The sequence below is a fragment of the Pogona vitticeps genome, chromosome 5 (assembly GCF_051106095.1).
Source record: "Pogona vitticeps strain Pit_001003342236 chromosome 5, PviZW2.1, whole genome shotgun sequence".
Classification (NCBI taxonomy): domain Eukaryota; kingdom Metazoa; phylum Chordata; class Lepidosauria; order Squamata; family Agamidae; genus Pogona; species Pogona vitticeps.
Genome location: NC_135787.1, coordinates 179,682,495 through 179,703,594, shown reverse-complemented (window position 1 = coordinate 179,703,594; position 21,100 = coordinate 179,682,495). Strand labels below are relative to the sequence as shown.

The 21,100-nt window shown below is 38.9% G+C and overlaps 1 protein-coding gene across 2 annotated transcripts in view; it reads left to right on the top strand.

Annotated features, from left to right (window-relative positions):
* DCP1B (decapping mRNA 1B) overlaps positions 1-21,100 on the top strand; it is a 48,984-nt gene that overhangs the window by 22,882 nt on the left and 5,002 nt on the right. For both annotated transcript variants that reach the window (XM_020788989.3, XM_072999835.2), the window contains 4 exons: positions 3,166-3,232; positions 7,346-7,481; positions 13,515-13,643; positions 16,735-17,580. In XM_020788989.3, the coding sequence (XP_020644648.3) occupies positions 3,166-3,232; positions 7,346-7,481; positions 13,515-13,643; positions 16,735-17,580 (1,178 nt within the window). The remainder of the gene's footprint in view (positions 1-3,165; positions 3,233-7,345; positions 7,482-13,514; positions 13,644-16,734; positions 17,581-21,100) is intronic.

Sequence of the window (21,100 nt, the reverse complement as noted above, 5' to 3'; positions counted from 1 at the left end):
AAGTGAAACATTCTGAGCAGTTTACAAACCTTGGGATCTTTGTGCACATAGCTTGAAGTTCATCATCTGGTTGCAAATATTAAAAATTATAATTACCAGCAATAACTAGTCTTTACATTAAAAAATAATGATTTAAATTGACTTACTAGTGATTTTAATCATGATTCAAATTTCTTTATTTTATTTTGTTTATTTAATTTATATCCCATCCATCTAGACCAAAGTCTGCTCTTAAATCCGCTCTGGGTGTACACTTAATTAGAGATAGCAAGTTTACACTAGAGTTTCACACATGCATAACATATGATTTGCTGCTAAACTGCAGCTTTTCTGAAAATTGAGTGTATGCTTAATAAATATTTTTTAAATTCCTTCTGAGATTCCTTGTTTTTGTAAATTAGCCATGTACAGTAACACTGAGCTGGAATGGTGATCAGTTCAGGCACTGAAAAACTATTATTTTTCCTTGTAAGAATTTTTTATCCATGTTGGATCAGTGCATAAGCAGTAGAGGTGAAACCTCGTACGTAGAACAGTCGTAGCAAAATGTTGTTTTCTGGCGTCATTTCCTATTCAAATTTTTTTAGAAACTAAATTAATTTGCAGATCAAAAAGTAACCTTATAGTGGTAGGTGTTTATTGCCACATAGGAGTTAAATGAAGACATTTCTGTTAGCATGGGCTTGTTTCAGCCCACATAGGTACATTAATTATGTCCCTTATAATGATATATGCTTCTCTAGTATCTTCTTCTTGACAGCATTTTGGTACACACGGAGAAGTAAATCTGACATTCTTCAAATTGGACCTCTGCCTCATGTGGATCAGAAACAAGGGTTGGGGCCAGTTACTCTGCTATTACAGTAAAATTTGAGCCAGAAAGAAGCAGATGGTAGAGAGGCCTCTATGTAGGCATGCATATGTACTCCCAGAGAATTCTCAACCCCTTTTGACCATCTGCTTTGTGATAAGAATCTTTTATAAAGTAGTACTGTATGAGCCTTGTGGAAAGCATGATGTGATGTTTCTTTCTTTTTTAAGGTTCATTGTATCTTATGTGAGAAAGATGGTGTAAGTGGAACTTTTTCCCCCTATTCTTTCATCTAAGAAAAGCTTGGTGCCAAAGAGATAAATTCAAACAGATTGTAAGATTCTGGATGAAATTGACTGGTATAGTCCAACGTTCTGAATGGTCTCATTTACCATAGTGTTGTATTACAATAAATGGAGTATTGTTACAGTCTTGTTTAATTCACTAGCAAGATCTTTAGCTCTCTCTCTTTTTAAAAAAAAAAACTTCATAAGAACAATGTTTTCCCTGAAGTAGACACACAAAGGAGCTGACAGAAGTAAGAGCAATAAATATTTATGATAAATGGCAGTGTAATGCTAAAAACATGTCATGAAAGTAAATGACTATCATAAATTACTAGGTTGTGACTAAATTAAGACAAAGACCTGGGGAGGTAGGGAAAGTGGAAAGGAGTTTGTTTTTCTAGACAGCCTATTGCTTCTTGTTCCTATCTTATTGAGAAGTCCATTTCAGAAAGTACAGATGTTTCTTAATTCTTTTGTTTTTCAAACTGTTGTTGTTTAATAGACAATAAAACATACCTGAACTGAGTGATGACTTGCATCTTGGTCAATACAATAACAGTGATGATGACTTCTGCAGTGTTAGGTTTATTTATTTATTTATTTATTTGGACTCTTGGGTTCAAAACCAAACTTTTGTTATGTAACACACATAAAACTGTATTACTGAAAAGGTGACATCGAATTCAAATATGTTTTGAGGGCAAACTGTTTGAAAATAGGTGCTGTATATACAGTATATTTAGCTGGAGAAATAAAACAGTTCTCATTACCACTTTCAGTAGATTTTGGGGAAATTATTTCAAGAGTGGAATTTATTAGCTTGTGTTATATCCACAGACCTTCAAGGTTAATTTTCTTTTTCTGTGTAAAATTGAATGTATTTGAACATTATAAAACTAACACTGTCTCCTAAATTATGTATACAGTAATCCTGGAGCCATTACAGCCTATTGTGTTAAATGCTTTATTTAGACAAGTAATACAAAAATTTGGGAGGTAATTATAAAATGTTCTGCACAAACAGACGCAGCATTTTAAATGTTACTGCTTTCTCTAATTGTAATGAGGACCTCTCTTCTGAATCCAGTGTGTTCGAAGCTAACTCCTTAGCAAATATATTTTAGTTACATTAAGATCTCTGATTTCTAGCAGTGAACTATTAAAATGGATGAAAGTCAGGCAAAGACTTTCATTTTCTTCCCAAAACAAAAACATTATAAGGTTTCATATAACCTTATCAAATAAAAGAAAACATAAGATACAGGTATCTCAGAAAAGTGTGTTTAGAAGGTGTCTTCAGCTTTTCCCTGCGTAGATGGGTGGCTGATCATTAATGCAAAGGGTGGAGGTTGGTTTAAAAGAGCCCAGAAACCTAAATTATGGGTAGGGACGATATACCGTCTAGAATTGAACTATATAGTAGCTTCAAACAATTTAGCTAACTGATGGATGGTTCGACGTGCAGCCAAACACCTGTGAAGGGACAGATCTTCCCAATCCGTGGTGTAAATTCTATAGAGTTCCAACTGTTAAATTCAAAAATATAAATCCTTGGGAGTGAGAATATGGGAAGAAGCTAGAACAAATAGAGATTGGGCCTCTTTGATCATAACTCTTAACAAAATTTCTATGGAATCTGGAATGTAAGAGGAAGTGGTAGAGACAGACATAATCAAGACCAAAAAATCCTTGGTTGTATGGAAAGCCTGGAAGCGATTGGAGTGCATTCAGGCTACTGTACCATTTACATGATGGAACATCATTTTACTGATCTCATTGGTAAAATACTGGCTAGCTAGAAACCCTGTGGAACTATGAGTTATTTCAGAGGCACTGCTCATCATGAACTGTAGGAAGGGAAGCAGTAATGTAAACTGTTCGATGGCCTGATATAAATTTTGTAGCTTGGCATTTGCATTATGTAGCAAATGATTGTAAGAGAACCAAGAGAAAGTTAAAATGCAACTGTTTGAGGCTTATGAAGTTTTTTTAAAACCTTAGAAAACCAATTATAATGAGGTTGCTGCCATGATGCAATGTTGTTCATCATTTGATGTTCATTTACAGTGTCCATTTATGGGATCTGGTTTTATGATAAAGAAGAATGCCAAAGAATTGCTGAGCTCATGAAAAAGTAAGTCTTGAGGGGCAAAGAAAGCCTTTGGGAAATTCCTTGGTGTGTGTTTTTACATGCTGTATCACTGCTGCTGTGTATGGTTCATCTAATACAGTGGTGTCGAACTGTGGCCCTCCAGATGTTCTTGGACTTCAACTCCCAGAAGTCTTCACCACCACCTCTGCTGGCCAGGATTTCTGGGAGTTGAAGGCCAAGAACATCTGGAGGGCCACAGTTCGACACCACTGATCTAATATATGCACCCTTGATACGGAATTGGCAAGCATATTTGCTTGCATCAACTAAGGTCTCAACTCTATACTGAGCCCTACACGGGAGTAAACTTTATTGAAATCACTGAGACTGGCTTAACAGTAAATATGCATAGAATTGTGCTGTAAAGCATTCTTAAACTGTGAAAATTTTATTTTGGAGGCAAAAGGTTTCTTTTCATTGTGAAAGGAAAGATACTCTCCTTTGATTACTAATATGGGTATTTTAATGATGGGGGGAATATCCTAAATAGCTCTAGGGGAATTGTATTTGAGCTGGGGGTTGCATTTTTCCCCATATAGTTTGCAATGCTTTTGATCTTCCTTGCCTGGTAAATGCAAAAGTATGCAGCTGTGTATCCTGACCAATTGAAATAGAGCTGTTTTTAAAATCTGTCTGGTGATATAGGTCCTTTAGTGCCGTCAGTATCACTCCAGTTATCAAGTCAAAAACTAGAACTTTCAATAAAGATTATGTACAGCGGATATACTGTAAAAAGTTTACACAGCTCTGTTAAAATGTCAAGAGTGTCAACTGTGATGTAAACAAATGAGACAAAGATAAATCATTTCAGAACTTTTTCCACCTTTAATGAGACCTATGAACTGTACAACTCAGTTGAACAACAAACTGAAATGTTTTAGGTGGAGGGAAGTAAAAATAAAAAAACTGAAATAATATGGTTGCATCTGTGTGCATCTTATAACTGGAGATGTGTTCAGCAGTAAACTATCACATTCAAACTCATGTTGAGTAGGAGTCAGCACACCCCTGCCATCATTTAAAGTGCCTCTGAGGAATCCTAAATAAAGACCAGCTGTGCTAGTAGGTCTTTCCTGACATTTTCTTAGTCACATCCTACAGCAGAAGCCATGATCCGCAGAGAGCTTCCAAAGCATCAGAGGGATCTCATTGTTAAAAGGTATCAGTCAGGAGAAGGGTACAAAAGGATTTCCAAGACATTAGATATACCTTGGAACACAGTGAAAACAGTCATCATCAAGTGGAGAAAATATGGCACAACAGTGACATTACCAAGAACTGGACGTCCCTGCAAAATTGATGAAAAGACTAGAAGAAAATTGGTCAGGGAGGCTTCCAAGAGGCCTACAGCAACATTAAAGAAGCTGCAGGAATGTCTGGCAAGTACTGGCTGTGTTGTACCTGTGACAACAATCTTCATATGTCTGGACTATGGGGCAGAGTGGCAAGATGGAATCCTTTTCTTATGAATCCTTTTCTTACGAAGAAAAACATCCAGGTCCGGCTCAGTTTTGCCAAACCTGAAGTCTCCCAAAAGCATGTGGGGAAAAGTGTTATGGTCTGATGAAACCAAGGTTGAACTTTTCCGCCATAATTCCAAAAGATATGTTTGGCACAAAGACAACACTGCACATCACCAAAAGAACACCATACCCAGAGTAAAGCATGGTGGTGGCAGCATCATGCCTTGGGGCTGTTTTTCTTTAGCTGGTACCTTAGTCAAGGTAGAGGGAATTTATGAACAGTTCCAAATATCAGTCAGTATTGTTACAAAACCTTCAGGCTTCTGCTAGAAAGCTGAACATGAGGAGGAACTTCATCTTTCAACATGACAACGACCCAAAGCATACATCCAGATCAACAAAGGAATGGCTTCACCAGAAGAAGATTAATGTTTTGGAATGGCCCAGCCAGAGCCCAGACCGGAATCCGATTGAATATCTGTGGGGTGATCGGAAGAGAGCTGTGCACAGGAGACACTCTTGCAATCTGAAAGATTTGGAACGTTTTTGCAAAGAAGAGTGGGCAAATATTGCCAAGTCAAGATATTCCATACTGATAGACTCATACCCAAAAAGGCTGAGTGGTGTAATAAAATCAAAAGGTGCTTCTACAAAGTATTAGTTTAAGGGTGTGCACACAGATGCAACCATATTATTTCAGTTTTTTATTTTTTACTTCCCTCCACCTAAAACATTTCAGTTTGTTGTTCAGTTGAGTTATACAGTTCATAGGTCTCATTAAAGGTGGAAAAAGTTCTGAAGTTATCTTTGTTTCATTTTTTTACATCAAAGACACATGACATTTTAGCAGGGGTGTGTAAACTCTTTATACCCACTGTATTTGATGTTATACTGTGAGAGTAGTGGTTGGTATTTTGAGAGGCTTATGCAGATGCCTCTTTATTTATTGTTCATAGTTTTAAATATTGTCCTTTAAAGATGTTAACCACTGTTGAATAGTCATTGTTGCATAGTCATTGTTTTCAACTTTCATTGTTGTAAGTTGCCTTGGTTCCTTTTCAAGGCAGTGGGTGGGGTAAAGATATTTTAAATAAATAAATAAATAATATTATACTCTTTGTTAGATTACCACTCCAAAGTTTTTGCTGTATTTGATATCTGGTGTGATCTTATGTTCAGCCTCACCATGATCCTAACCATTTGATGCCTCACCTGTAAAGTTTCAGTAACTGGTGAGAAAGTTCCCATGGAATGGCTATAAGCCACCACACAATATAGGCTTCATATTGTTGGTTTTTAAGATGGGGTGGACTCTTTTGTCCTGCCAACGAATTGGACTTCACTTTCCAGAGGCCTGTCAGCATGAATTGTACTTAGAGATTTGGGGGGTTGTAATGCCAGACTGTTAAAGGACCACATCCCTGCATTAAGATATTGTGGTACTTCGTTTTTTGTGGGAGCAGTGTGGCTGAACATGATGTCTATATCATTTTACTTGCATTGGCCAATGTATATATGTTTGTGGTGAAAGGGAAAGACTGCCTTTAGTTGTCTGCACCGGAATAGACACATCAGTGATACAAAATACTTTACTCAAGGTTTTGGGAGCAACAAGCTAACGGCTTGAAGAACCTGATGGATAATTTTTGTAAACAATCCCACACTGTATTTATTGGTGATTAAATGTCTCTCAGGCTGATAATTTGCTTCAGTAAAAGACTAGTTTGTCGGGTACTTGTGCAATTGCAAACCGTGTTTAGTGGTTTATAATAGCAGCATTTCATCTGGTTAAGCATAGTTCAGCCAAGTTACTGCCTGCTAGAATTCTCAGCAGTTTGCAATAATTATAAAACAGCTGGGACAGGAAATTGGCTGTTTGCTGGCAGTTAAAAGACTTATTTGTGTGTATTTGCTATCCTTCCACCAACAACAATTTTAAAAAATGAGCCACTGTTTAATGCATCTCCTGGTTACAGAAAGAAGCTTCTGAGATGCTGGTACAGTGGTGCCTCGTTTAACGGCGATAATCCGTTCCAGGAAAATCGCCGTTAAGCGAAAACATTGTAAACGGAAATTAAAAAGGCCATTGAAACGCATTGAAAACCTTTCAATGCATTCCAGTGGGCTTAAAACTCACCGTCCAGCGAAGATCCTCTAAACGGCAGACATTTTCGCTGCCTGTATAGCGAGGAATCCGTCCCCAAACACAGCAGGGAGCCATTTTAATTACCCAGTGGCCATTTTGAAACCGCCGATCAGCTGTTAGAAAAATGTCATTTTGCGAAGAATCAGTTCCCGAAGCAGGGAACTGATCATCGCAAAGCAAAATTCCCCCATTTAGACCATCGTTTTAAGATCGCAAAAGATCGTCGTAAAGCGGATTCATCGTAATGCGGGGCAATCGTAAAGCGAGGCACCACTGTATTTGAGCCTTTTACAGTCCAGTATGCACAAAATTGAAGAAATCACATTATTAACCTTAGGCAAACTTTGTATTGTTGTTGTTGTTTTATTTAGTTTCCTTTTAAAAATCAACAACCTCAAACCACTCTTAATGTCTTTTAAATTATTTGAAGCAATCAAAGATGAATTCCATGTTCTCAATCATTTCTTACTTCACCCCCATTTCCAGTTTAACTCAGCAAGAGCAGCTGAAAGCACAGCACGGGGCTAGCATAGGAATTTCCCCGGTTAATCTGAATTCAGGTGACTGCAAAGAAGTGGATATCCTACAGATGCTCACCAGAGCCAAAGATGAATATACCAAGGTATATTTTGATCTTTTGTAAAGCAGTGTCAAGCTTTCTTTTGCTTGTTTCATCTTTGATTCATTTTATTATGTAGTAGATTTGTTCACAGCAGTCTAAAATGCCAGTTTTCTCTTTTCTGTAAGATTTACATATGGGCCCTAAACTTGAGAACCAAGAATAGGCAAGTAATGTGAGCAGTCGGACCAGGTCTGCGATCATCGAGTGAGACTGAGGTTCTTTCCCTTATTCATTCATCAGAGAGGCACCTTTGCCACTGCTACTATCCTCTGTCTCCTTCATTAAGTTTCTTCAGTCATTTATATTCTGCTGAAATAAACAGGTGGTGAACGGGCTGCCAGCAGAAATGATGGGGGCTACAAAGGGGCTTCCAGATCCTGACCCAGCCCTGAAATAGAGGAGGCTCTTGGTATATCAGCGAAAGTCCTGGTCTTAGAAAGTGTTAAGACCCAAGCCCTGTCTTCAGGAGCAGAATTTCAGGAAGCCTCATGCTACCTGGAGAATACTTTTTCTTATGGTTGCTTCTGCCATTGTCTTTGTTCTTGAAATCAAGAGAAAGATCATTGGAGAAGAAGAGGGTTCATGTGGCTTAAGGAAAGCCAGGTACTAAATGAATAGTGTATTTCTAAGTGTATATAGTATAGCTAAGATTTAGTAAGAGTCTAAGAACTTGTCATCTTTCATAGCAGCCGGTTTTGTTCTCTTGTCCCCACAAATACGGAGGTTTATAGGGTACTTCCTCTCTACTGCTGAAGAGGACCCATCCAGCCCTAGTACCATTGAATTCTGGAGTTTATAGACCTTGACAAGTACTGACTTAAACAGTGTTTATGTGTCCACTGCTTTGTTATCCACTGATACGATAAGAAAAAATTGTGATGAGGGTCACTGGTACATATGATTTTAATGTTTATTTTTATGCCTTATTTATTTAATATTTATGTTCATATGCCATCTCTCTGCCAATGAACATGAGGTTCACAGTTAAAAAGAGTACCTTACAATTTAATAGGTATGCAACAAAAGGAAAAGGAGAGAAAAGTAAGTAAATTTAAGTACCACAGTGATTGCGTAAGATGTGTCTGGAAGAGGAGAACACATATCCTTGATTTTCAGGATAAGTCCGTTAGTGGCTGTTAGTTCTGATACGTGTGACTTCACCCTTTTTTGGCCACTGTCTGACCACTGTGCTCTATGCACAGATAACTTCATGAGTAGATTACTGTACTGAGCTTTATGTCAGGCTGCCTTTATGTTTGGTCTGGAAGCTGCAGCTGGTTCACACAATGGCAGCTAGGATACTGAGTAGGCTGGTGAGCTGTGTGCATATTAGGCCAGTGCTGAAGCAACTGCTCTGACTACCCTGTTTCCCCAAAAATAAGACCTAGCCTGAAAATAAGCCCTAGTAGGATTTTTCGGGATGCTCATAATATAGGCCCTACCCCAAAAATAAGCCCAGTTAAGTGAAACCCCACCTTCCACCATTGCGCAGCAACCAGAAGAAGAAATGAATGAATGAATGAATGAATGAATGAATGAATGAATGAATGAATGAATGAATGAATGAATGAATGAATGAATGAATGAATGAATGAATTTAGTTAGTTATTTAGTTATTTAGTTATTTAGTTATTTAGTTATTTAGTTATTTAGTTATTTATTAATTATGGTCAGTTGACCAGCTCATAAAACATATCATATGGCTAAAATATTGTATACATTTTGAAAATGTACAATCAGTTTATAAAACATATTATATGGCTAAAATATACAAAATGCAATTAAAAAAGTGTCCAACAGATAGTTGTGTACTAGCTGTAATATATTGGGAGGATCAGTTACAGCATTTTTATAGCTATCATTTGAACCTTTATCATCTAGGGCAAACTACGTTTGAACAGGGTCTTTGGGATATTGGGAGTCCTTCCTACATATTTGTAAACATTGGTAAACATTTCATCTGTTGACTGTACTTGAATAAATATACAGTACATTGTTGTATGGTGACATGGTGGCACTGTAGGTTAAACCACAAAGCTTCTGGGCTGCAAGGTCGAAAGATCAGCAGTTTGAATCCACGCGGCAGAGTGAGCTTGTCCCAGCTCCTGCCAACCTAGCAGCTCGAAAGCATGTAAAAATGAGAGTAGATAAATAGGTACCACCACGGTGGGAAGGTAAACAGCATTCCGTGTATAGCCGCGCTGGCCACGTGACCACGGAAATTGTCTACGGACAGACACTGGATCTACGGCTTGGAAACTGGGATGAGCAGTGCCCCCTAGTCGGACACAACTGGACAATTGTCAAGGGGAACCTTTACCTTTACCTAGATCGTTGTACATGAAAAAATAAAGCATTGCCTGAAAATAAACCCTAATGCATTTTTGGAGCAAAAATTAATATAAGATCCTGTCTTTTTTTTCGGGGAAACACAGTACTTACTGTGTTTCTCCAAAAATAAGACAGGGTCTTATATTAATTTTTGCTCCAAAAAACGTGTTAGGGCTTATTTTCAGGGGATGTTTTATTTTACAGTCACATCTTCTTCTGGTTGCTTCACAATACTGCAAAATGGCAGAGGGCAGGGTTTCACTTAACTGGAGTTTATTTTGTGGGTAGAGCATCCTGAAAAATCATACTAGGGTTTATTTTCAGCTTAGGTCTTACTTTCGGGAAAACAGGGTACTAGTTACTGAGCCACGTTCAAGATCTTGTTGATTTACAAATATCTGAATATCTTGGGACCAGACCTCTCCAGCAGGTAGGCTCTTTATTCAACAGTCATAGACCTGGACAGAATAACATATAAAAACATATTTTAAAGGACGTAATAGATAAAAGCATTATTAATTAATATAACCTAAAATATACAGTGTTCTTTTTAAAGAACACTGGCAATTGGCATTGGCAATGGTGCGGCTAAAAAATATTGTAAATAAATAAATAAATAAATAAATAAAAATATATAATATATAATACTGAAGTTAACATACATTTTAACGTCTTCCAGATAAAAATATAGACTATATAGTATAATAACCATGGTCGCTGTATTATTTATTTAAAATATTTTTACCCCAACTTTCTTCTTAAAAAGGACCCAAGGCAGCTTACATCATTACAAGACAATATTTAAAGCGAAAAAATGATAAGTATACTATAAAGGATCAAACAAATGCCACACTAAAAAAGATAGACAAAAGCAACACCGAAAACACATTCAAAGTAGTGAGGCACAGCAATCCAATTAAAAAACCCCCTCAGGCAGCTAGTTATTAAGGAAAACTTGCCTGGAGAAGGTTTTCACCTGGAAGAAGAGCAAAGATGGGGCCAGCCTGGCCTCCTGTGGGTGGGAGTTCCAAAGTCTGGGAGCAGCAACAGAGAAGGCCCTCTCCCAGGTCCCTGTCAGAGACAGTATTGAAGGTGATAGGATCGAGAGAAAGGATTGAGAGAAATGTAGAAATACTGTAAAATCAAATCAGGTTATTTTTTATTATTACTTACTTGTTAGTACAGCAAGCTTTGATTGGTTTTACCAGTTACTTGTCCAACAGCGTAAGGACACATATTAAAACAGTAGAGCCAAGGGTCCACCTTTTATTCCATTTTTTTAATTTCTAGAACATTTTTGTTATGGCATCTTGTACTATGGAATGGAAAATGAAATATTAAGCTTTGTACAGCATAAATGGCTTCCTTTCTTTCAATGTTAGAGAGGGTTGTAAAGAGGAATGTACACATACTTTAGTGATTTCCTTTCTTTATCCTTATTATTTCAGACATTTGTTTGAAAACAATGTATTCGAAGACTGAGTCATTCTCATGCTGGTTAGGTCTCCACCTTATATTTTTTCACATAATGCGTTGCCGAGAAAATTTTGTCTTTTGAAGTGCTATGAGATACAGAAACAACTGTCTGCTCAGAGCCAAAAATCATGTACATTAAGTTGAACAGAGGTGACACACTTTACAGTTCCGTTTGCATCAAGTATTAGCACACCTCAGAGCCACTGTGCTTCTCAGAATAGCTGTTTTACCTTTTGTCTTTCTGTGAGTCAAGATTCTTTGTGCTAGAATCAGCCTATTTATCGTTCATAGCCTCTCTTCTTGTGGTTTTGGATAATCCTGAAGAAGAGAAAGAACAAAAATCTGTGCTATGAAACATGCACAAGATAGGAAAGTGTGCTCTTAGTGGGATACAATTTATTGGTTTTGTTGTTGTACTGGTTATTGCAGCAGCTTGTTTTAGCGGCGGTAATGGTTTTTGTATTTTTATTGTTTTAATTTCTATTGGTAGGTGGATTTGCTGTTATGTGGCATTATGTCCTCTAGAGACTTTGAGGAGAATAGCAAAAAAGTACAAAGTGCATGCTTAAAATGAGTAGCATCCACCAAGCTACATTTCAAGCTACATACATTCTCCTTCTTGATTTTGCCTATTACAGTGAGGTCCTCTGGTGTATACATGGTTCTTTTGATGACCTGGTTAAACAGTTAGTAATTCTGCTCCTGTATGACCTGATAAATTGCCAAGACATATGCCTATTAAAGCAAAACAGATGAGAACAGATCCTTGAGGGAATTCAACCCGTACATACTGTTGATTTTGAGTATGAACATTTGTTGCCAGCAGCTTGGCATCTCAGTACTAGAAGGGCCATCTTTTACCATATATAGCTGCTCAAATCATACCTTCATCTTTGTAGTTTGTATTTAAAAACTGCCCAGAAGGTTGGCAGTATATAAATATTTAAAACAAGTAAATATATAAACGTATAGACCCTGGATAATCCTACTCAGTTCTTTACTTATTTTTCATCTCTGTAGGCCAGAACTAGTTTCTTGTGAAAAAGGAATATAAAGAGAGGAAATGCATTTGCTCTGTTTACATAGTAGACAAATGACACAAGATCTCAGCAAATGGTTTTGGGGGCCAGTAGAACCCTACACGCATTTTAAATCATGTCGACATTGCAGAGTTCATATTGTGATATACTAATTCAGTTTTGGAGGTTAATTTTGATGTCAGTTGTATCTGTAGATGTCTACATCTCCACCTTCACCACAGCAGGTGACTATGCTTAAGAGAAACTATCACTCAAGAACTTCTAGATAAGCTCTTTGTTCTGTTCACAGAAAGATGTTTGTAAACTGTTGTGCTGAGGTTTGGTTCAGCATCTCTGTAACTGCCAGTGCCAACCACTTACATGTTTGGAAATGCACTTTAGTTCTCTTTTCTTCAGTGCATAAGCATGTAGCACTCAGGCAACAAAGGCAAGCCTGAAATCTGTCTGCATTATAATAGAGCCGAAGGTTATGCTGAGACCTGTGAGTTTCCATGTACATTTTCAAGTACATGATCAAATGAAGAGAATAGTGTGTCCCTCCCCTCAATAATTATTTCCTGTTTAAATGCCTGCTACAGCTTGTTTCCGATGACCTTTTGGTTGCAAGTACATTGTTTTATTGAAGAAGAAAATCCTCACCAAAAATCTAATATCATAAATTTGCAAATGATGTCATGCTTAAAGCCTTCTCCCAGATGTTCTTATGGGCTTTCTTGGGATGCATGCAGCCCCGAAAACAGATTCAGAGAGTACATTTTTCAACAGGCCAATCTTGAAATGTTCTCATGAATGCCTTAAGCTGAAGGGCAGTCTATAAATATACTTAAAAAAATACTGTTAACATTAAGTGTAGTGTGCCACCTAGAAGCCACTATAGTTAAAACATACATCTTTTCTTTGAAATGAATACTTATCCTTTAGTTTGCTTTTAAGTGTAAGTTAAACAGAGGGTGAGGAGGCAGACAAAAAAAAGGAAAAGGTTTCAAAGATCTTTCAATCTTTATTGTATTTAGGTAGTTCCCTTACACGTGATTCATCTCCCTAGAAAACCAAATTGTCTTTTCCCTCAAGAATCCTTGATTTTTCAGGGTCATTTTTCAATATGTCAGTGATGTTTTCTCTTTTCAAATATATTTGTTCTAATAAAGAAACATTGCTTTGAGAAAAAATGTTTTTGTTTTTCCAGTGTAAGACATGCTCAGAACCAAAACAAATAACCAGCTCTTCCGCTATATACAACAACCCCAACTTGATTAAACCAATCCCAGTGAAGCCTAGTGAGACTCCTCACCAATGTACATCTCATCAAGCGCAGGTATGTTCATGTATTTTCACTCTTGACTCATACCAGTACTGTCTTAAAAGACTTAATAAGGAAGTTGTGCAGGACAGGTAAACTGACAGCTTCTTAAAGGTGGCTTAGCCAATTACATTGTGGCAAAGCAACAGCCAGTCAGATGGGAGAGGGAGATTTAGAAGTTGGGACTGACAGTTTTGGCCACCAGGTGAGTTTTAGACTTAGTTAGCAAAGTAGCCTGATAGAGCTGGCCTGGGGAAAGAGGCAAATGAGGCCTGGTTAATGAGGAAGCCAGTAGGGCTTGGATATTAGAGAAGACATTTTGGGTTTGAATATGAGTGAAGCTGGATATGAGTAGCTAGGGAAGTAGCAGAATACATTTTAAGTTAGAGGGAGTTCTTCAGCTGTGACTGACCTCTGTATTTTTGTCAGGTTGAGGAAGGTCCTTAAAGGGGCTCAGAGTACTTTGGAATGTGTCATTAAAAACAGATAGGACACATAATTTTTTTGTGAAAAGTTTACTAGTTACTAGTTAAAATCCTGTGTGGTGTTCTTGTTGGTAAAGCAAATCCTTTCACCTGTTATGAAATAAGTACTTTGCTCACCATTAAGCTTTGTCCCTTATCTATATGCTCATGTATTTTCCTATAACATTCTAAACAGCTTGGGTCTAAGATACCTGTATTTAAAAAGCAAAGTGTGCTGCTTATATACCGCCCCATAGTGCATAAAGCTCTCTCTGGGCAGTTTACAATTTAATTATGCAAACTACACATTGCTCACCCACAAGCCAGGTACTCAGATTTTCCTGACCTCAGAAGGATGGAAGGCCGTGTCAATACCAAGCCAGCTACCTCAGCTCAGATCATGAGCAGAGTCTTCACTGCAGTACTGCAGTTTAACCACTGTGCCATGAGGCTCCTTACAAAGAGTATCTCCCTTTGTGAGTCTGCCTTTGTTACTTTGTTACTGTAAGCTGCCTTGGATCCTTTAGGACTGTGGTCCCCAACCTTTTTGGAACCGCAGACCAGTTGGGTGGGCTCCGTGTACGGGGGAACGTGTCACTTTCACAGGTGCCATGCCCCCCGTGAGCGTGACACGCCAACCATGCGTGCGTGGGGGGGTAGAGATCCGTCCCCACAGCCCAATTTTGGGAAGCCCACAGACTGGCACCAGGCCGCGGACCAGGACTTGGGGACCCCTGCTTTAGGAGAAAGGCAGCATTTAATATTTTAAATAAATAAATAATCCAGTGTTACTTATAAATTAGTATTATTACCACAGTAAACACATGGTTGTATAAAGTTTTGATCTTTCCTAGTCTCTGTTGTGTTCCAACCCTCCCACATCCTCAGTGAGCGAGTACCACTGAAGTTTTCACAGGAGCTTTTCCAAGCAAAGAAAGAATGCAATTCTCTATCTGTCATCATGCTTCTAATCCTGCATAGTTGTCCTTTCATACCAGCCTTAGCACCTGTCCCCTTATAGAGCTGGTATCTTTGTCATAGGTGGGCTTGTCTAAATTTTGTCATAGCTTTATGCAGCATTTTAAGCACAACTTCAAGGAAAAAAACACTATTATACTTCAGACACTTTTTTCAGAAGGTAAAAAAATGGTTATTAAAAAAAATAAGAAATACACCTTTTCATTGATCTGGGCTGACAAACCCAGGGGTGATAAACCCTGGGAAAATGGGGAGTTGGGTGTTGCTAACTTTTGGAGTGCTGGCACAGCTGAAGAACCTTGGAAGGGGGTGGCCTTACCTTTCGATATGAAGTATCTGAAGTAGGTCTTTCTTTCTTTCTTTCTTTCTTTCTTTCTTTCTTTCTTTCTTTCTTTCTTTCTTTCTTTCTTTCTTTCTTTCTTTCTTTCTTTCTTTCTTTCTTTCTTTCTTTCTTTCTTTCCTTCCTTCCTTCCTTCCTTCCTTCCTTCCTTCCTACCTACCTACCTACCTACCTACCTACCTACCTACCTACCTACCTACCTACCTACCTACCTACCTACCTACCTACCTACCTACCAGGAGAAATTTTGCCGTGCCACTTTGTCTGCCTTAGTAGCCTGGTAGCATTCCCTCTGAAATATGGGACAAAATTTTTTTGCATGAACAAAGATTTGGATAAGAAAGAGCACAAACGCTTATCTTTGTTTCACCTTTTGTTTTGGGGTTTCTTGGTTATTTTCTAAGGACTGCTATCATTGCTCCACCAGGGAGAATTTTAAAAAATATAACAAATTAACCAGGACAAGATGTCTCCAAACAAGGGGTCTGGCATTTGACACTTTAAAAGGCAGCAGCAACTTTAACTAGTGGAGTTCTTCTAAACAATAGCTCTGACTTCACAATGGAAAGGGTGATCTAAACATGGCCTGTAATGAAGGACAGGCAATTTCAATGGACATTTCCCAGTGTGTTTTAGATCCCTCAGAGTCAGGCATTGTGCTGATAGATTTTTTCTGGTGGCTGGTGTGTGATTGTCTCTTCTTTTCTTTTTGGCAGCCAGCAGTCTACTAGCACCACAACACTTCTCTTTCTTCTCCATCCTCCCCCCAACCTTATCTCATGACAAGGGTAGGTCTACCACCTGTACCACTGCCTGTTCTGGTCCAGAAGAGTAGGTTGCTAGATGCATGGTGTAGGGTGGTGATGGTAACCCTGCACCACCATGTAACATCTGAGACAGTGCTCATCATCCTGCCTTAAAGAGTAGGAGAGTTACCCTCAGCCAAGGAATGACCCCTAGTAAGTCTTGGAGGCATATGACATCTTGCTGAATCATGTACTAAACCACCCCCAAAGCCATTCTTATCCTCTGCAGAGTAGTCTCCAGCAGATGATGTCGATGATGAAGATGCCAGACTCACAAGGAACATTTGCCATTTGCCACTCTCCCCTGCATCTTTTTTCTTCAGCCACTTTTCCACCTGGCATTCCAAATTTGGATTTTTGCTAAAAGCAGAATATGATCCCACTACCTGTTGTAACACAGCCGTTTGCTTAACTGTTGGAGAGTTAAGTCAGTTTTGTCCTTTCCTTTGATGTTGCTGTCTGACCTTGTACGTCATTTATTATGATGATTTACAAAGGTTTTCTTCTCATCCCCACAGAAAGTAGACCTTGAACCACAGCACTTATCCTTAATGACCCTCTTTGGAAAGCAGGACAAATCCAGCATATACCAGGATCCCGCAGAACAGTCACAGAAACTTCGCCAAGAAAACTTCCCATTGAAGCAAGGGGTTGTGCGCTCTTTGTCTTACGAGGACCCTGGGAGACATTCCCCTACAGCAGAGAAGCAGCTTTGCCCAGCCATTCAAAAGCTGATGGTGCGTGGAGCTGAGCTTCACCCAGTAGTTGAACTCCCTGAGAACCGAGTTTGTGAGAATGGCAGCAAACCTACCATGGAGGAAGTTTTCACAGGACTCTTCCAGCCAGTGGTTTCTCAGAACATCCAGCCACCTCATCCAGCCCAGGATACAACTACCCCTCAGAGTCTACTCCGGCAACTACAAGGTCAGTCAGGACAGATGGCTAAACTGGAGCCTAGCAACTTAGGACCAGCAAATTCAGTTGCATCAGTCTTTAGCCAGACTCCTGTTGTTTCCTCAGTGGCCCAGGTAAAGAGTGTAACTCAGCCACATATGATGTATTTCAATGGCTCCCTCCCAGCCCAGACTTTAGGACCTCCAGCCCTTGGTAAAGAACAACCCAAACTTCCTGGACAGTCCATCTCTCTCTCTGCGAACCAGTCTGGCAATTCGGGAGTAATTTCACCACAAGAGTTATTAAAGAAACTTCAGATAGTCCAACAGGAGCAGCAGTTGCATGTGTCCAGTCGGCCAACCTTGGCAGCTAAGTTTCCGGTGGCTACTCAGAGCACCTCCATGCTAAAACATCTGGATTCCTGGATGGATAAGGTTTCCATCACAGAAAAGCAACCTCCTTTGTTTCAGGTAAGCCAGCAATAATTTGAGATAACCTAGGATCTAGGAATCTTGATTGAGAACCTGCTTGTTCTTCTGGCTCCAGCATTCAAAACCAAATGCCTCATTTTCTTTCAAGATTAAGGATGGGAGGTTAAACCTTGGCTCACATTCATGATCTGTGAACCTTCCGCCTATGTGTGTTTGTGGGGGGTTTTTTTACATGCATTCAGCAGGAAGCCTTGGAAACTCCCAAGTGGTTTTTGCATAAGTCTGTTCCCTTCACAGCAGACAAACAAAGAAGACTCTCTTACCTTTGTGAAGTAGGAGGTAAAGTGAAAAGAACTGACAGGCTCCTCAGTATATTGGATGTACTCAGTGAGAGATTCCTGGCAAATGTGTATAAACACCGAGAAGCGGATACAGTATATCTCTCTTCTTATGAGTTCATGAAATGGATAGTGATGCAACAGGTCTGTACACCCATAGGAAATTCAGTATATGTGTCAAGATTTCATGTGCACAAGAGTTTCCCCTTTCATTCCAAATACAGAAGTAGTTCTGTATGTGTATCCTCTTGGAGATATGGAATTACATCTGCTTTGAAAAAAATTAGAAAACTTGCACATGTGGGGTTTGTGTGTGTGCCCTGAATTTCTTTCGGAATATATGATGTGTATACCTGAAGAATTGTTCGTATATACATAGTTTGCTAAATATTGTAGCCTTTGTCTGGAAGTTGACTCATGGCAACTGAACTACTTTATTCTTAGGTTGAAATGTTTCGCTACTCATCCAAATAGCTTCTTCAGTCTAAGGTGAGTTGGTATGAGATCCCTGACATATCCTCCACGTTGGTTTCACTTCCCCCTAGTCTGAATCTGCTTGTTAGAAGTGCAAAGGACTAGAAAAGAAAAAGGACTGCAGAAGTGAGATTATCCCTCACCCCCAGTCCTTTGTCCTTCTGATGAGCCGATTCAGACCAGGGGGAAGTGAAAACAACGTGGACATACTGGGGATCTCCTACCAACTCTCCTCAGATTGAAGAAGCTACTTGGATGAGTAGCGAAACGTTTCAACCTGACAAGAAAGAACTCCATTTGCCACAACTAAACTTCCAGATAGCCTCACCTGGATGACTGAGAATCTTCACAGATATATTGTAGGCTTTGATTCTCATTCTTTGGATCAGATGAGCTTACCACTGTAAGATTTAACGTGATCTCAGTATATGTTTGCATGAATGGATATGTGGCACACCAGCCAAAATCCTCTATTGTAGTTACATTGACAAAACACTTACAGTGTAACTTTTAAGATGAATTTCTTCAAATTTGAAGTCATTGTAGACATCCTCTGTTGCATGCTGAATGGCATGAGTCAGTACACAATAGATAATGTGTACATAGACTTTGTAGCTTGAGACAATTTGCTTCTAAAAGTTACACTTTCAGCGTTACATCAGTTTAGCTGTACAAAAGGATTTTCACTGATTTGTGCAATCATTTCCTTTCCAGAAAGTGATTGAAGAGAAGCAGGAATTGGTCAATTGCAAATATGTGCCTATATCCCATGTTATTTCCAGCATCTCCATACTGTATTTGGGACTTTACCCTACTTGTATGTCAGCTATTGCTCCATTTGTCAATTTCTGAGTGAAGTGTAGAGTAATAAGAAGCCATGCAGGCTATAAGGGTAAAGAGGCCCTCCCCAAACATCAGTTTGACATGATTAATTCACAGTGATCACAGACAAATCCAAATTTATATAGCCATCTCTATATGGAATATTGTTTTCCTTTCTGCAGTAGTGGATTTCTTAGTAGCCCAAATCCTTTTAATTATGCCCACAGGCATATCTCAGTCAGTCTAAATATCAGTGGTAAATATTAGGTAAGTAGGTGGTGCTTGTTTTTTTTTTATCCAGCAATCATGTGACTTGGTGCATGACCAGAAAATGAGCATTGGTTTCTTAGTGTGACTTCACCCCTGACAGTTACTGCGGTTGACTTACACTATAATAATTGTGCAGTAGGATCCCAACCAGTAGGTTTATTAAGTCTCTTTAGTTATACAATCACATCCACTTGAATCCCTTTAAAAATGTTTCTAAATTATAATACAATCACTTTCTCTTTCAAGTCATCTCTCTACAGGTTAAATCATCTCTAATAATCCTCAGAAACCTTACACTTGAGTGACAGGTTTTCTTTTCTTTTCTCTTCTTTTTTAATGTACAGTCTGCATTTCACTCCCCCAACAGGCTGCAACCAGACACACTGTTAAATAAAATTGGAATTAGAGCTTATTGTTAAGCTCTATAACATGAACTAATAGAAAATGTGAAAACAGAAGAGATGTCAAAACAAGAGAAGCTGGAATGGATGACTCATTGTCCCTGTGTTTGAGAAAAAAATTTAAAAGTGCTTGTGACATTTGGATTTGAGATAGAAAAACAACAGTTAGGGACGTAATTTGATCATCACTTCATGATGTGAAATTTTAATAAGCTTGGTGATGTTCTGCAGGGCATGGGCAGTAAAGTCAATGTATAAGAGAGAAATAGGTCTGTTTTGTTACATAACTAGCAAATGCCTATCATTTCCTGCCCATCTCAGGTTTGGAAAAGGCCCTGTTGGCAGTAAGATTTCTTGCAAGGAGAGGGAGGTCAGGTTGTGCATGATTTGGAATTCCACTCATTGCAGGTTGGGTTCCTCAAGGTCATGGGGCAGAGAGCTTTATTCCCACTGTATCTGTGAAGATTCTCAGTTATACAGGTAGGGTTACTGGAGGTTGAGTCATGGCAACTGGACTTCTTTCTTATTAGGTTGAAATGTTTCGCTACTCATCTAAGTGGCTTTTTCAGTCCCACCGTAAATGGCCCTGTAGAAACCATTAGAAACTGTTTTCTTACACAGGACAAAATAAAACTATGTCATACACAGAAACACTGAGATTGAGATAAAATCTGCTTCTGATGACAGCTTTTAAAAAGTAGAACTAGATTTTTCCTGGCTTTTAAAGTTGTGTTGATAGCATCCAGCTTACTTCACTCCATATAAATTAACTAGGCACTGAGCCAGGTCTTCACAGGGCATAATCTGGGATCCATTTCAAGGTTGTACGAAATTCAAGCAGAGGTATCAGACTGAAGGATCAAAGGTGCAAATACCTCATCCAGCAGATTAGCAAGAGCTTCTTCATTTTCAGAGAAAAACCATGAGTTTTGTTGGAAGCACTTGTAAGAACAGCAGTTAATTGTAAAAGTTAATAATCTTATCTCAGCATGGCACCTATCTATGTATTTCTTGCACCCCAATATCTTTCCCCTGCCATCAGTTCCTCTTTTCCTGACCTGAGCATTCCCTGAAAGATTTGCACTCTTGCCTGTCTACGGCGTCTGCCTGTGTACCTTTGATTCCTTCAATTATCCTTCCAAGTCTTACTGGATGGTTCCTTGAACCCCAAGTGTCATCCTAGCAGCATCTATTTTAGTAAATTAAAGACTCTTCCTGCCATCCTGCGCCTTGCAAACGGCTTCCCGATGACGA